Source organism: Ambystoma mexicanum, chromosome 3p (genome assembly GCF_040938575.1).
Source record: "Ambystoma mexicanum isolate Mex_15411 chromosome 3p, UKY_AmexF1_1, whole genome shotgun sequence".
NCBI lineage: Eukaryota > Metazoa > Chordata > Amphibia > Caudata > Ambystomatidae > Ambystoma > Ambystoma mexicanum.
In genome coordinates, this window is record NC_090925.1 from 739,058,654 (window position 1) to 739,076,538 (window position 17,885).

General features: G+C 46.3%; 1 protein-coding gene across 2 annotated transcripts in view; it reads left to right on the forward strand.

The window, feature by feature from the left end:
* Positions 1–17,885, forward strand: part of SRCAP (Snf2 related CREBBP activator protein) — a 2,075,623-nt gene that overhangs the window by 1,783,057 nt on the left and 274,681 nt on the right. For both annotated transcript variants that reach the window (XM_069651627.1, XM_069651629.1), the window contains one exon: positions 7,873–7,987. In XM_069651627.1, coding sequence (XP_069507728.1) covers positions 7,873–7,987 — 115 coding nt within the window. The remainder of the gene's footprint in view (positions 1–7,872; positions 7,988–17,885) is intronic.

Genomic DNA, 17,885 nt, shown 5'->3' on the forward strand with positions numbered 1-17,885 from the left:
GCAGCTCGTACAGACCATCTCCTTTATAAATAGCGAGACCAAAATACTAGCAAAAGTGTTGGCCAACCGACTACAACAGGTTATACTTTCATTGATGCATCCAGATCAGTGCGGCTTCATGCCGCAAAGATCCACCCGGATGAATATACACAGATTACACTCAGCATTAGAGAGAACTGCTCTTCAAGGCTCCTTAGCCCTGCTTACAATAGACTTTGAAAAAGCCTTTGATTCATTGTATTGGGAGGCAATCTGGGAAATAATGCACCGCATAGGCTTCAGCCCGCAATACATGAGCTGGGTAAAACTACTTTACAAATCCCCGGAGGCAGTGTCGAGAGTGAACTGACATGTATGAAGTCCCTTTGTACTAGGGAAAGGGACGAGACAAGGCTGTCCCCTGTCGGCCATGATCTTTGCGTTGGCAATTGAACCCCTCGCTGAACTACTAAGGAGCACAGGGATTTGGAACGGCTTTTGCTGGTCGGACAGCTGGTCGGACAAAGTGTCCTTGTACGCGGACGACCTGCTGATATATTTAAGACCCGATGCCCATTGTGACACGCCTGTTGGAAAGATATGGTACTTTCAGCAGTCTGCGTGTCAACTGGTCCAAGTCCATACTGTTTCCACTTGGACAAGCATGGGAAATGGTGCCAGTTGACTACCCCTATCGAGTGGAAAAGGAACAATTTAGGTACTTGGGTATACAAATTACGAATAACCTCCATGATTACGTGCCTAATAACTTACACCTTGCGATGGCAAGATTCACAGAGCACGCCCCACACTGGTCATCCCTGCCACTGACACTGCTAGGCAGAGCAGCGCCTTTTAAAATGATGGCCTTTCCCCCGATTCCTGAATCTACTGCAAAGTGCTCCGCTACATATTCACAAAATAGATCAAACATTTGGAAAACTGCTCTGGTGTGGAGGCCATCCATGCTTAGCACCTACTATCCTCCAAAGGTCCATATGGGAAGGCAGGATTGGACTTCCCAGTTTGCAAGCATACTATTGGGCCAGCCAGATGGCAGTCGTGAATGACAAACTGCATGGAGATACCTCACTACCACATAATAGGTCGTTAGCGCCCGACACACTGGAGAAACCTGTTATGAAATATATCTACCGCGATAAGAACCGGATGGGTGCCCCGACTATGCTATCCCACAATGCAAATATGGGCCGACTCAAACAAACACATTGGATGGGATAATAGACCGACCCAGGTACAACCTCTATGGAATAACAGGAATATCTCGGGAGTGAACAGACTCCCTAAATGGCCCACTTGGTCAAGGCAAGGGATACTTAAAATTGGGGATGTCGTGAAGGAAGGTAACGTAATCCTGTTCGCAGACCTGGCTTCCCGCTTCAATCTCCCCCCGACCGGACAGTACCACTACACTCAGCTGAAGTATGCATTGCAAGCCCACCTCCCCGACCTGATCAACATGCCGGAATATTTCCCAGAACAGAGAAACGCAAAATTACATCGGTCTTGTACAGCGCCATAACTTCTTTTGCCACAACAGAACTGTCAAATCTACGTGCCAGATGAGAAAGGGATGTGGGTGTCATACTCCCAGAAGAATGGGTATCCTCACTGATCCCCTGAGAGACGGCCATCTCATCCAGACTCGGGCTAATCCAATTGAAGATGCTGCATCAAATATATTACCCAAGGGTGGCGCTCTTTAGATGGGGCAAGATTACGGATCCAACCTGTTTGCGATGGACAAATGAGGAAGCCACCTTCTTTCATACCCTGTGGCAGTGTACTGAAATTCAACAATACTGGCAGGCGTGCTGTAATGAACTGTCGAAAGCCTTGGGCAGGACGATCCCTAGGGATCCGAAATTGCTACTGTTGGGGGTGGAAGATGAGGGTGAACTGTCACAAGATCAGAAACTGTTCTCGTCTACCATCACTGCGCTGATAAAAAGAAAGATAGCGCAACTTTGGGGCTCTGATGTGACACCAAATTACGAGCAATGGACGACAGATGTAGACATTTGTGTCGCAATGGAGTATAGAGTGTAGACTGCTAGAGGTTGTCCTAGGAAGGTGCAAAAAATATGGCAGAAATGGGAGGATTGTCACTGATTTGCTAATTGTTTTGGTAACCTGTCTGGCATGCAGAGTTGTACCATGGAGACCACATGCATACTGTGCTGTTGAACAAGGATGTAACCTTCTGTTTAAAAGACCCTTTATTTTAGTTGACGTGTGATTTTGATGGTTAGCAGTGAGGGGATGAGGTTGATGTCCCTCTAATTGTTGCTTTTGTATGTATTCTTTGTTATAAAACAATCAAATGTGTTATCCAAAATAAAAAACATTTGATGTAGCTTGTGAGGCTCTAACTGCCTGTCAAGAGGCTGCACCCGATATGGGACCTCAACATAGTCTTGGGCACCCTGGCGCACAAACCGTTCGAGCCAATGGCGTCCGCAGACATCAGGCTGGTCACCATCAAGATGGCCTTACTGGACGGCCTTACCTCGGCTTGTAGAGTCAGCAAAATCCAGGCGCTAATCGCCTTGGAACCATATACTACCTTTGACAGGGACAAAGTAGTCCTGCGGACACACCCAGTATTTCTGCCCAAAGTGCTGTCTGCTTTCCACTTGAACGAGGAAATTGTCCTTCCTACGTTCTTTGCCGATCCTAAGGACGAAGCACACAGAGTGCTGCACTGCCTGGATGTCAGGCGTGCCTTGAAATTCTACTTGGTCAGGACCAAGGACTTCCGCAAGTCAGATGCCCTGTTCGTCACTTTTGTGGGCTCAAGACCAGGCTATCAGGCCTCCATATCCCGCTGGATGTTCTTGGCCATCAAAGAAGCATACGAGGGCCAGCACAAGCCGCTGCCGGCCAACATGCATGGCCACGCAGTCAGGGCCAAGGCAACGGCCATCGCATTCCAGTGCCATGTCACTTGGCAAGTCATAAGCAGGGCGGCCACTTGGGCCACTCCCTCAGCTTTCTGCAAGCATTACTGTTTGGATGCCGGCTCTAGATCTGACACGGCTTTCGGACAGGCAATTTTCTGGAACCTATTTCCTTAAGGAGGGTCTCCCCTCCACCCTGGGGCTACATTCAGTTGTAATCACCCATACAGTATGGAGGAAAGGGTACAAGGACGTAAGAGTAATTATAAGTACCTCACCGTAGTGACTAACATACTCTTAGTCCATAGTCGCCTTTCCACCATACGTCCCACCAACCTCCACCCTAATAATACTGGTGTCATTAGGCAATGTGCGCCTCTAAAGTTAAAAGTGAAGAAGATTTTCTTCTGGTGAAAAAGGTTCCGTCTCCCGTCCCCTGGAAGGAACAGCCATACAGTATGGAGGAAAGGGGACTATGGACTATGAGTACGTTAGTCACTACGGTGAGTAACTTTTAATTACTCAGCCCTTTGTTGATTCAACTTTTCTGTATATGTCACTCGGATTTGCAATATACAGGTAAAAGGGGCGGGACAGTTGAGGTAGGGGTACTTGGCTCCTCCTCTACAAATTGTTTATCGCCACCTAATGAAGCTCTCTTGAGGTTAACAAGTTTTAACAATGAATTGTTATCGATGGCCTCTGACAATAAGTCATCTTCTTCATTCATGTGTGCTGAAGGACGGGACAAGTCCAGAGGGGGGAGCTTTGATTAAAAAAAAAAAAAAAAAGGCTGTGATGGCTGCTTGTGTAGGCTCTATTCAGTCTCTCGGCCATGGGTCTGAAGCATGCCCGTCTCTGTTAGGCAAGATTGTATTTAGTAACCCTATGGGAGACTGCACCAGCCTTGTCCTCTTGGTAAAAGGTAACTCAACCTTTGGTCTAAGTCTGTACTACACAAGTTGGTAGAGTGACTGAGCAGCCAGGATTATCTCAAGAGGGGTCAATGTGAGCTGTAGGGTTGTAACATAGTTTCACGTGACAAGTGTCCAAATAACACTTATGCTCAAGGTTTCTTGATTAAACAATTATTAATTTAACAGTTAGTTTTAAAATAATCCTTCTTTAGACGGGAGCAATTGGCAACCATATAAATACACTTCAAAATACACTAAGTAGAGACCCTTTTGGGATGGCACACAGATTTTCCTACACCCTGAGGTGACTTCAATAGCTAGGACACTGTGGACATTAATATATCACTGGTACATTTAGAGCAATACTAAGTTTGGTGTCAAAAGGGGAGGAAGGTTAGAGGAGGAAACAATGGTTAACAAGTTTCTCAAACAGGAAAGCACTTTTGAACCTCCCAATGCAATGTAGATTAACCCTTTCCCAGCTATTCAAGTAAAGAATGTATGGTTTTTTGGAGGGACAGATTAAAAAACAAAGTCGGAGGTTAGAAGAGTGTTCAGGGAGCCAAACAGCCAATGGCAATTGATCAATGTCTAGGGGAGCTGAGCCACTTCATGAAGTGTAAAAGAAGAAATCGCTGTTGGGCCACAAGTTGGGAGGCTTGTGATGGGAAAAGCTGCAAGCAACTCGGCAGAGGGCTGCAACTGCAAGTCTCAACTGTGAACAGGCTAGCTACACAGACAAGAGGTACGTGCCCCTTAGTTCACAGTACCTTAGATCTGAAGAAATGGTTCCAGATGGCTTCAGGTCCTGTTGTTCCCGGGCCTCAGTCGTGGGGACAAGAGGGGGGACGTCTGGTGACACCTGCACTACGATTCCAAGGTCGGCGGCAGCAATGGGCAAAGTTCATATCAGCGGCTCTTCGCGATTTCAGCTTCTCGCGAATAGCACCACTGCAGTTCTTGGACACCTTGTGGAATTTCCTTGCTTCTTGGGTCCAACACTCTGTTGAGGTGGCTCAGGTTTGGACAGCCCTGCTTTGAGGGAGTCCAGAGCATTTTCCTGGAGCTCGGGTCCGGCTTAAAAACGATGCACTCAATTCTGGTTTTCCAGTCCACTGGCACTCGGTTCCTGCAGCAGCAATGGAAGTACAGCCAGCAAAGAGAGGATTTCAGTCGAGTTCATCTTTGGGTCAATTGGTCCCACCAACTCAAGGGGAGAATTCATCCTTTGCAGGGCTTCTCTAATCAAAGTGGATTCGAAGCTTCGGCACTGCAGCAGGGCTTCACCGGCAAACCAACGGTCCAGGAGTTGCAGCAAGATTCTCTTCCAAGTTCTTCTTTGGGTTCCTTCGTCCAGTGGTCGAATCTGCCATCCTTGTAAAAGACCTTGCCTTTTATGCAAGTCTCTCCCATTCATTTGCAGCCTGGCTATCACTCACACCGCAGGGTGGCTGTCCTCCAAGGACAACGAGCCGGCCACCCAGCTTTAGGTGCATTCCTGTAACCAAGGAGACTAAACACAGGGAGTTTCGGGCATCTCCCTTGCTTCCTGCTCTGCCAGACACGCTGGAGCCAGAGGTGGGCTTCACCAGTGAATCCCGCCAAAGACAAAAGGAACAAAGGGACCAAACCTGGTTTGGCACGCAGAGTAAATCTCAAGAAGGATCTTTACAACAAGAAATGACGAAAAAAGAAGACTGGGCCATTTTGACAAAATGGGCACCCATGGGTGCAATACTGCAGCTGAGCATTCAGTCTGCGGCAAAAAAAACACAATGGTAGGAAAAAGTAAACCACTGCCACCAGCCATTAATTGTAGAAAGGGTAACATAAAAATGTTACATAAGAGAGAAAGTAGACAAAGGGGATACTAAGTAACCCCTCCAGCACTATATGGAAGATGGTGTGTGCTGGGTCTACAAAGTTACAAAAGGTAATTAAAGTCCATTTCACTTTACTGCTCTTGCAAACAGTAGTTTATCAAAGAGAAGGTATTTAAACCTTTGGGAACTCTAAAGGACTTCCCTGTGCCACTGCACTGAAGGTGCTGTGTGTCACAATGTAAAGATGATGCCTATGGAGTTTGTCACACTCGAAAACCAAAAGAAAGTGTTCAAATCAAAGAAAAATAGATGGAGTGGGAAAAAGGTCTCGCTCTCTCCAGGATAAAAATTAAAAGTCCTAAAGTCCAGCAAAGGGCCTGGGGGTCTCTAAGGTAGAAGGAAGTTAGCACATTTCTGCAAATTCTCCCTAACACCAGCCTTGCTTGGTCAGAGAGAAGTTTTTTGTGATGGAGTTGTTGAAGGGCAGATTAACCTCTGCGCCTCGCAAAACTGATTAAAAAGCTGCACCTCTCCTATGGCTCCGACCTTACCATTGAGTATTTAGGCACACGTTTAACGACGTCTGCACCACCGAGCAACAGCCAACGAGTTGATTAATTGATCAACAAATGAACTTCCCAAAAAATGGCAAATGTTTTTATTTTTTTATTTTTTTGGAGTTCAAATGAGAGGAATTGCCAACAGACACTCCAACATTTTATCTTGATAGTAGGGGCCTATATAGAGAAGGATGTCTCCTTATGACTGACAACAAAGCGAAGCAAAAGAAGGACATAGGAGCTCAAAGGCAATTTGCTCAGTCGCCCTATAAGAGTACAGTAGTCAATAAAATAGTTCAATTTCTAGTTGAATATTGTCAGGAAGCTGTAAAATAGTGGCACGAAGTGAGAGAGGAGATGTTTGCAGAAGGATTCAATGAGACAATTTCAAAGGCCTTATCCTTAACGTGAAATGTCTCTAGAAACAAACTATACTATCTTAAACGTGTGGCATGATTCACGTTATACATTAGTGCACTGCTCTGTCCCACTGTTCACAGGGTGCCAATTGCGTTCACTGCTCTCACACAAGACGGAGGACAAAAGGAGCGATAAGGCAAAGGAGACACTTCTCTATCGAATTCTTAGACCAAACAGCCACGTCCCGTTCGGCTCCTAAACAGCACAACAGCGCACCACCATCAAGGGTTACAAAACCTGTGAAACCGCAAGTCCAAAGCAGCCCAGGCTGATGTAGTGATCTCTCCTGCGTTTTGTTTTGGCCGGCTAGCAGCTGTGGTGAATACTCCAGGACAGGGAGTCTGGAATACAGGAGAGGCCAAGACCAGGACAACGCACAGCACAAATAGCTTAGAGGAAGGCAACTAGTGCAGTTACACTTGTCTGGTCAAACCAACACTGTACACAGCCGCTTCCTATGTGAACTGCAGTTTGTGAGTGAAAGTGAAACAGTTTTTTCTTTTACTGAGGATTCCTGGCGTGACGGTGGGAAATATTCATGAGCATGTGAACCCATGCCAGACCCATGCTGGAGAACAATAGTTACATGTAAGTAACTTGTTCCTTCTTTTGACAATGTATGATGTGCTAAAAAGTGTTTGGCTTTTGAAAAAAGAACATTTGCATTGATTGAATTTGTGTTTTAGAGGAACAGTCTTTTGTTTTGCCAAACAGGAGATTGTGGAAAAATTTACATTTGATTTGTTAACAAGCCTCTGGAAGAGAGATATTCACTTAACCAAGTAAAAGGATATATTGAATGGAAGAGAGTTTGTATGCTAAACTGAATGGAACTTTGTTATTGCACAGAACTTTCTGGAATTTGGACTTAGTTTTAGATATTCCTAAATTGATCCAGGGAAAGGGAATCCAGCGCTGGTCTTAAGGATTACTGTATAAAGAGTTTGAATCAATGTGTTATTTTGTGAAATTTAAGACCTCCATTTGTATAACTTTGTTATGGATATTAGTGTCAGGGTCAGACACTTTTTGGACACTGGGTAATTTTTCCTTTAGCCTTAGTTTGTTAGGCAGGGGCATCCTTGTTAGGTTATGGAACGATAAGTGGTTGTCTCACCCCTTTTTATAAAAAAAAAGGCAACTTGTGAGAAAACGATACCTTTTGTGTCCGTCTCACATTTCTGACCTCACAGGTTTCTGCGTTCATTTATTGCTTACTGTTAATTCATTGTGCTGTGTTTGTCACATACAGGCTGATAAGTGAGAGGACAGTGGAAGAGAACATCCTAAAGAAAGCCAATCAGAAACGGATGTTGGGAGACATGGCCATCGAAGGGGGCAACTTCACCACCGCCTTCTTTCAACAAGTAAGTACAGTTGTCCTGTGTACTACACTCTTGTCAACTGATTCAAATCTTCCTAATGCATATAGCAATTTTGCCTCCAACTCTAGATGACCTCAGTGCCAAGTGTTAGGCAAGGTTTGACTGCAGTACCCTCTGGGAACACTACAAACAACTATGACTACAGGTATAGGCAACCCAACCTTTGGTATAAGCTTGTACTACACAGTTTTGGTAGCGTGTTGAGCAGCCAGGCTTATCTCAAGAGGGCAAATGTGAGCTACAGTGGAGTTACACAAAGATTCACAGTTACAGATAGTCAAATAAACTCTTACACTCAAGGTTTCTTGCATAAACAATACATTTATCAGTCAGTTATAAAGCCTTCTTTAGAAGGGAGCAATATAATAGTAACACACAAATATACTTCAATACTGTACACTCTGAGTTTCTGGATCTGACAAGGCCCTTTTGGGATGGCCCACAGACGCAACCTACACCCACAGGTGACTTCAATAACAAGGGTGCTTGGAACATTAATACCTTACTGTTGGCATACAGAATACTCTCAATAGTTTGTGAAAGGCAAAGGTTATTAGAACACAAGAAATTACAAATATTCTTAAGCGGGGCAAATACTTTCAGATAACAAGAGAAGTCATTCAATTCAATAGGCTAAGCCAAAGTCAATGGCCAAAAGTTTTTGTAGAGGATGCAGCACTTCAGGTAAGTAAATGGAAAAGTCTTTGCACACGTTCTTAGGAGTCTTTGATAAAAAGAAGTATCAAATGTAGGGCCACAAGCTGATTAGACGTGTGATTTGCTGAAGTTTCAAGCACTTCCGCAGTAAGAGCTATTTCTCTTAGGCTAGTTTTACAGTACCTTAGTAAAGAAAAAAAGATGCAGCTGAAGACGTTTGTTACTGTACAGCTCTGCAGATCTCACTGTTCCTGTGCCTCAGTCATGGGGAAAAGAGGAAGGACGTTGGGGGACTCCTGCACTGTATTGGCACCGCCAAAACTGGCAACCCGCAAACTTTGCTTTCAGTAGCTGTTTCGCATTTCAGCTCCTTGCGGTACAGCAAATAGCAAAAAGCGCAGTTCCTGGCTGTCAAGGTGGCCTTTCCTCACATCTGAGGTCCCTCACTCAACTGAGGGGGGGGGGGGGGTCAGGCTTGGTCAGTCTTGCTTCATGGGAGTCCGGAGGATCTTCCAAAAGCTTTCGGCCAGCTTACAAGCAACGCACACAATCTGGTGCCCCTTGCCCTGGCTCTGCGGTTTCCTGCAGCAACTCTGAGGAAATTCAACCAGTTCTGAGATGGGTTTCCAGGTGGCTTACTTGGGAGTTCGATTGGTCCCACCAACTGAAAGGGAGAAGTCGTCCTTGCAGGGCTTCTCTGTCGATGCGAACTTGTCGATTCGGACCTCCAGCAGGGCTTCATCGGGCAAACCAACGGTCCAGGAGTTGCAGCAGCCGTCCTCCTAAAATTCTTCTTCGGTTCCTTCCTCCGGTGGTCGACTCTGCCTTCCAAGCCAAGAGACTTGCATTGTATTCAGTTCGCTCCCATTAATTCTAGCCTAGCTGCCACTCACCCAGCAGGGTGGCTGTCCTTGCCGGACAGTCAGCCAGCCAATCGTCAGAGTGCATTTGGGTCTCCTAGGAGACTAAGCACAGGGTGTTTCGGGCACCTCCCTCGCTTCCTGCCTAGCCCAGTCACTCTGGAGCCAGAGGCGGGTTTCATTCCTGAAGCCCGCCAAAGGCAAATGAACAAAGAGACCAAACTTGGTTTGGCGCGCAGAGAAAAACTCGAAGGACCTTTCCACAAAGAAATGGTAAAAAAAAATACCGGGGACAATTTTAACAAAGGAGGCTCTGTGCTATTGTGAGAGGAAAGGGTAACCTATGAATGCTACATGAGTGACTAGACATAGGGGATACTATGTAACCCCTCCAGCACTCTGTTGTTAGATAGGGTGTGCTGGGTCTAGAGTTTTATAGGACTAGGTGAAGTCAATTACACTCCACTGCTCTGGGATACAGTAGTTGATCCCAGAGAAGGTATTTAAACCTTGGGAGATGTGAAAGACTTCCCTGTGGCACTGCACTGAAGGTGTTGTGTGACACAAATGTAAAATATGATGCCTATGGAGTTGTTTAGACTCCATAACCAAAAAGAAACAGTGTATAAAATCACAGAAAAATAAATGAGAGAGTGGGGGGGAAAGGGTCTCACTCTCTCAAGGTCAGACTGGGACAAGAAATGGACCTGGACACCCAAAAAAAGTGGCCAACCCCTCACCTCAAAAAAGTGGCCCACCCCTCGCGACCCTTGACCTCTGCCGACATCACTGGAAGTGATGCCATTTGACCCCACTCCAAAGTGACATCCCATGAAGCAATGAAACACGACCTTTCACACCTTGACAAAACCGAAAGTGGCATCAAATAGCATTGTTCCTAAGTACACTATGAAAAATATGGTGTGTGATATACATTTCATACAAGAATGGATCACCATATGTATCATTAATGTGTGTATAGATCCATATTGCAATATTGCACGTTGCTGGTGTATTTTTTTTTTATTTTTTTCAAAAAATAAAATTGTTAAAAAAATATCAATTATTTATTTTATTTTCAAAACCGACCCAGTAGTGGCCATAAACCGGCCCCCACTCCACAGGGACGATTTCGGCCCGGCCACGGCCGAAAGGCCGAGGTGCCAATCCAACCCTGCACTCTCTCCAAGTTAAAAAAAAAAAAATCGAGTCCTCAAAATCCAGCAAAGTTGCTGGGGGTCGGTAAGGTAGAACGAATTAGCACATTTTTTAGAATTCTCCCTAACACCAAGAGTTTTCCTCACCTCTTGGCAGCTGATTGTGTAATCCAGTCCAAGTGTTAAAGCTGGGTTTCGGGGCAAACAAGAAATCAGCGTAACACGTTAATTCTTGGGACAGATAATGAATGTCTGCACAGAGGTACAGTTGATTTTTGCAGCCTGAAACCTGTTTTCGAATCGCATGCTTTTGTGTAGGCCAGCATCTGTAGTATTATACTTTGTTTTTGAGTTTTATCTTGGGCGTCGACAAAGGCAGTCTTGTAATTGGAACCATGAATGGCATGATGCTGCCTCCCACAATGCTCCTTGTCTTGACATCCGCTTCATTGTTTATTTCCTTGTGTGGGAATGTGTAATTATTTTGTTCATTACATCTCTGCCTTATATGTATAGTTTCTACTCCATATACAAGATACAGTTTGCAGCTTGCCCATCCTTGCAATAATCGTTTCCCATGGAAAGAACTGCACTGTTTTCTGTTCTGTCTTTCATGAGACCGCAAGGAGGGCAAGTGTCTGGCTTGCTTAAAATGTAAGCCCAAGAACCTAAAAACAAGAAAAGAGTAGTAGTCGCTATCCTACGCCTTATAGGTCGGAAACCACAACAGTTTTGATTCACCCTCTCGGGTCATAGAGGTTGAGGCTGAGATATCATCCAAGTCAGCTGGCGCTAGCCAGGGGATGTGTTTATTGCAACTCTGAAATTGGGGGTGGGGAGGTGCGTGGTTAGGAAAGGTTTCTCTTGTGGGGACAGGCCCTTTATCACCTTAACTCAAGCAGGCCCACCACCAGAGGAACGAGTGCACGTTTTGTACGTAAAGCAGGTTTATTATACAATAATCCGTGGAGCAGTTAGATGGTGCTGTAAAACCAAACTAACCCGTCTCAACAAACCACGTCACTTGACCTCTTGTATACAGTTTTGCAGCATTTGAAATCCTCCGAGATACTTTATTACAATCCACCCCACATATGTGATCGGACAAAAACCTCTTCAAAGAAATCCCATCTTTCTCCAATTCCCACATTCTCATTTGTTAGGGAGAATTTTCATTTCTGTGCGAATTCCTCCCACCTTATACACCCCCCAGCTCTTTTACTAGATTTAGGACTTTTTAATTTTAACTGGGGACCTTTCTCTCACCCTCATGTGTTTTTCCTGGATTTGGATCTTACGTTTTCACTGTTTTTGGAGTTTGACAACCCCATAGGCATTTACTTTTTCTATGGTAACACACATCACCTTCAGTGCAGTGTCGCTGAGTAATCCTTTGGGTTTTTCTAAGGTCTAAATACCTTTTCTTGTGTGAACTACTGTTCCCAAGAATAGTAAAGTGAAATTGACTTTACTTCCCTTTTCTCTTTGTAGGTCCAGCGCACACCATCTTATGTGGAGTCCTGGGGGATTACTTAGTAGCCCCTTATCCTACTTTCTCATGTAACATGTTCTGTTAACCTCACTACTTTCAATGGCTGGTGGCAGTGGTTTAATTTTTACTACCATTGTTTTTCTCCCGCAGGCTGAACCCTCAGCTGCAGTACAGCACCCATGGGTGTACATTTTTTTTTCAAAATGGCCCGGTGGTCTTTTCTGTTTCTAAGGTCTTTCTTGGCTTTTACTCTGTGCGTTCAGACAGATTTGAGCCCCTTGTGTGTTTTGACTTTGGTGGGCTTCAACCCTGAAGCATGCCCCTGACTCCAGTGTGTCTGGAATGGCAGGAAGTAAGGCAGGTTCCCGAAACTCCCCTGTCCTTTGTCTCTAGGTGTGCCTGAACAAAGCCAGTCCTAAAAAGACAGCCACCCTGCTGTGTGATTGACAGCCTAGGCTGTGCATGAATGGGAAAACTTGCTTAAAAGGTGAGGGTTTTGGGACTAGAGTCGGAGTCGAGCACTGGAAGAAACATCCGAAGCAGAAATCGTGAAGAGAAGCCGCTGCAACCTCCTGGACCTAGAAGTAGAGGTGAAGCCTTACAGCTGTGCTGACCTCCTTTTTCATATCGACGGAGAAGCTCCGGAAGGGACGACTTCTTCCCTTGGGTTAGTGGAACCAACTAATCCCGAGACAAACCCCACTTTGGCGCAATCCCCGACTTGGTGTGCCTCTCCGTTGCTGCAGAAGCCCAATACCAGGGGTTGAATGTCTATAACCGGGAGCAACGTCTGCCGCGGAACGAATCCGGCCAAAAGCTCCAGGAGCCTTCTAAGGACCCTCCAGAAGTAGGAAATCCTGATCCACAGTTCCCTCACCAGAGTCCTGGACCGAGGGAGCAAGGAATGTCCAACCGGAGATTTGTTTTGCTTCAGTACTGTTTGCGAAGCGCTGATACCGCAAAGTGCTGCTGAATCGAAGAGAGCCTGTAGAGGCAGACGACCGTCCAGAGTACTGCCGCAGGAAGCCCTCCAAACGTCCTCCCTCTTGTCCCCACGACTGAGGCTCAGAAACCAGGGTCTGTATAGCTGTAGCAAATCCTCCAGCTGGATCACTTTTCTTCTAACCAGAGGTACTGTTTGGGCTTGGGGATATTTACCTTCTTGCCTTATGTTGTGCTGTCTCACTTGAGATTTGCACTTGCTTAACTTTCTGAGTTGATTTCAACTCCCCTTTGCACAGGCCTAACCCCTTGTGTATCTTCAGTGATTTCATTTAACAATCAGACTTTGTGAAAGACTTGTTATCCAAGAAGTGCATCTGAACTATAGATTTTGTCCAAATGACCGTGGCTGTCCTGGCTCCCTAAAGGCACTCTTCTGAATCCATTGACTTTGGCATTGCTTGTAGTTTGTTGAATACTGCTACTCCAGGGAAAGGCTTACCTAGATTTCATTGGAGGATTCAGTTGTCCTCACCTTTTAAAGAAACAGTTCTAACCTTTTTATTTTCCTTAACCCTTCCTTTCTGCAACCCAGAATCTACAAAGTATATTGGTGTGATCTATAAATGGAAATACTATCCTTATAATTGATGTCACTGCAGGGTGAGGAAGAAGTGTATTGAGCATATCCAAAATGTATTCACCCGCTTTATTGGTTCTGTAAAGTATTTCCAAAGTTTACTTGAACTGTTAAAAAAATGACTTTTTAAAGAATGCTTATTTAAAACTGATGTTGAATAAATAACTATAACTGAAACCTTGAGTTAAGTGTTACTTGTATTGACCGATTTCATCTGTACAGCTCTACAGCTCACATTTGCCCCTCTTGAGCTAGGCCTGGCTGCTCAGTCACACTATCAACTTGTGTAGTGCAGACCTATACTAAAAGATGGGTTGCCTAATATCAAACAGGTAAGTGTTTGTTAGGCAGAATCCTGGGCAGTGCCCTTAAGACCAATACTCAAGATTAGGACTACAGGTGGTAGTACAATTTCACTTTTGGTACAAGCCTGTACTACACAGAGTGGTAGCAGTAGGGGAGCAGCCAGACGTATCTCAAGAGCAAATGAGCAGTAGTAGAGATTACACAAAGGACTACAATTACTGTGACTCAAACACTGACTCAAGGTTTTTGGTTAAAAAGTAAAAGTACATTTATTTTTAGACCATCTGTTCACAAAACACTTCACTTCTATTACATTAAAACCACACTTCAAATACACTACACACAACCAATTTCCCTTGTGCAGAACAATTCAAGGTAAGTACCTTTGGATTTGACAGACCTGTGTTGTGAAACAAAGACGTTACCGGGGGGTTACTGCGCGATCACTTTTTGACAATGACAGTTCAGTCTTAGGAACGAGAAGCGTACCCGCGAGAAGAAATTCTACTGTAGTCAAGCACACTTAGCACATGAATTAACACAAGAGAGTTGGGGACAAAAATCATAGGCAATACTTTTGTCAAGGCAGATAGAATCAAGAGACACTTTCTAAAACATAGATAAGTCAATAGGCCTGCGCCAGTATTAATGGGATAAGGGGTCCTGTTGTCGAGGATCACAAGGTTAGAACAGCTCACGATTCGAGGTTGCCAGGAGTACTTGGATATTGTCAAAAGGGAAGCAAAAGTTATAAGAGGGAAGGAAGATAAGGACAAGCCTTTGGTGAGGAGAAAAGGGTTCACCCTAGTTCCTCAAAGTCGGACACAGTACCTTATTAGTATGAAGAAGAGCTGGTGCCACAGCAGTTTTTCCTGGTAGTTCCTGCAGACTCGCGGTTCCTGAAGCTTCAGTCGTGGGGACAAGGACGACGTCTGGAGAGATCTGCACTACCCAGGGATGAAGCCAGCAGCAGCAAAGCAACAGTGAATAAAAGGTGTGCTCCTTTAAAACAGGAGAGGCTCTTCAGATGGCTATCCGGACCACTACAGCTGTGTGCAGCAATTTCGACCAAGAAGAGGATCCTCTGCCTGTGGAAGGTGAGCTGGTCGATCCCACCAGGCTCAAGGGAAGTAGAATTCGGACTGTATCTTCTCTTTTCGTTGAAGGGTAGATAGCTCGGGACTGCAGCAGGGCTTCACCAGGACTCGGGATTTGCAGCAGCCGTCGTCTTCTCCGCTTCTCTTCGGTTCTTTGCAGTTCCAGTGGCGACTCTCTTCCAGCCCAAGAGTCTTGCCTTTTATGCCAAAATCCCCCATTCACACAGCCTGGCTGTCAATCACTCAGCAGGGGGGTTGTCCGGCCCGGATAACCACCTCAGCCAATCAATACAAAGTGTGACTTGGGTCTCCAAGAAGACCCTGTGCAGGGGGTGACTAAACCCCCTCCCTCACATTCAGCCCACCTAGACACCCAGTCGCCAAAGGAGGGCTTCTGGACACAAGCCCACCAAAGGTCGGCGAACAAAGGAGGCAAACCTGGTTTGCCGCGCAAAGTAAAACACAAGAAGGACTTTAACAAAAAGAAATGGTGATAAAACCCAACCGGAGCCGAAATAAAAAGTATTTGTTCAAGCGGGTTTAAGTTCGAGGCTAATAGGATAGCCTAAAACAGTACCACGTTTATATAGTATAATCGCGGTAGCAAAGTTAGGGTAGATACCACTGCCACCATCCAAGTCTTAGTGTTAAGAGAGCAAAATAAAGCTCAGAGAGGCTCGGACAAAAAAAGGGGTAGGAACTAACCCTTTCCAATACGCCATGTAAGATGGGATGTGCTGGGTCTGTAGTTTTAAATGACTACTTAAAGTAAATGGCAACTGTACCTGCTTCTGGGGGACAGTAGTCAGCCCCAGAAAAATGGAGTCAGTGGCAAGTCTCAAAGACAACCGTGTTACTGCACTGATGGTGCTGTGTAACACACACAAAAAACACACACAAAAAATGCGGCTCATGGAGCGGTGTAGCTCTAGAGCCCAAGATCACACCACCTGTAGAAATACACATGGCAAAACACATGTAAGAGTGGGAAAAAGGCTCACACTCTTACCAGGCGGAAAAAAATAACCCCAGAAACCAGCAAAGCTGCTGAGGGACTCACTGGATGAGGGGAAATTAGTCATAAATGAGAATACTCCTACTTCCCATCCCCTTTCCTCCATACTTGTGGGACATCTCTCCGTCCTGTGGGACGGGATCGGAGCACTTTGTAAAAAGCATCCAACCTCCTCTCTTTCCTGCGCGGGGCCCGGCATGCGGCCGTGACCCCGCCCACTGTGGCTCCGCCCCACGCATCACCCATCAGTCCTTTTCTCCGCTCGATTGAGGCCGGACGCACTTGCATCCTCGGAAGGTTTTCTTCCCTTTTTTCCTCTCTTGTTCTCGTTGGTGTTCGTTTACTAGTCTGTCTGTCTTTCAAATTAGACTTTCCAGATTGTTCGTGTCACCGTCGCTTCGTGAGGGCGGATCCCCATCCTCTTTGTTTTAGAGTGTTTGGTTCCGGAACACCGTTGGGACTCCTATGTTTACTATGACTCCCTTTCGGTCCGGGCACTTCAACGTCGGTTGGAGCGGTGGGAGGAGGTGTTCCGACAAACTCCTCCTTCGCATTTTCAGGCATTCATCGACGAGAAGAAAAAACGCCCAGTAAGTTCTTTACTTTTCAGAGCACCCCGGCCGGGGGATACCTTCCCGGGTTCCTCTCGGTCCGGGAGGGGCGTTGATCGCTCTGTTACCGGGGTTCGCCCTGAGGTGCCCGTTGGGCCTAATAATTCTACCAGAGTTTTCTCCTAGGGTCTCCGTAAGGGGCCGGTGAACACCGGAGTACGCTCCGAGGCCCATCCTGTGGGGGCTGTTTGTAGACCCAGTTCTACTGAGTCGTGGGGTACCGGAGCTCGCTCTGAGGCCTCTGACGCTTCCCTCAAAAACAAAACCGGGGTGCGCCCCGAGCCCTTGGCTGGGCTTGTAGTTATCGAACAGAGGTTCGAGGCCCGCGCAGAAAAGGCTGTTACCGGGCCTGGGTTTCCGAGGTCCCTCGTACAGAGGCTAAAACTACCAACAGTTCTGAGAGGCCGGTCAAGGCTTTGTCGGTGAAAGCGCACCGTTCCCGCTCTTGTGGTGACACCATATCTGTTGAGGGGGCAAAGAAGCAAGGTTCTTCTTTTACCGGCAGTGCCGAGGTCCTTCCTTTGAAGGCTCAGTTGGTGGTTGGTATGTCACAAAAACATTCCAGGCCTCATAGTACTGGCTTGGCAGAGGTTCCTTATGTTAAAGCTAAGATTATGACCCCTGATCCATCGACAGGGACCCCTGCCTCACTTCCTCACGTGCCGCAGCTCCCCTCAGATGAGGACAAAATGGCACCCGTTCCCGCCACGACCACGGCGGCCATTTTAGGTGCTACCCCTACAACTACGCCATCGGCTTCTGGTGTAGGGCTCGGTCTCTCGGGTGAACCTAAGGTCCCCTGTGTGCATCCTTACCGGACGGTTTGATTGGAACGCCCGGATGCCTCTTCCGCACAATGTTTCATTGCCCGCGGGGGCAGCTCCTTTGATTTATGTGGATACGTCGGTGGAGGGGCCGGTGTGGCACCCTTCCCCGTTACGTCCCTGGATTTGTCCACCTCACGAGAGGCCTCCTCAGGTCCCGAAACAATCTCCTGAGGATGCCTTTTTCGGTAAATTTCAAGCGCTTATGCTCACCGACCCCATGAGGGAATATTTCAAAGGGTTTTTTAAGGAGATATGTCCACCTGCGCCTCCGGCTCC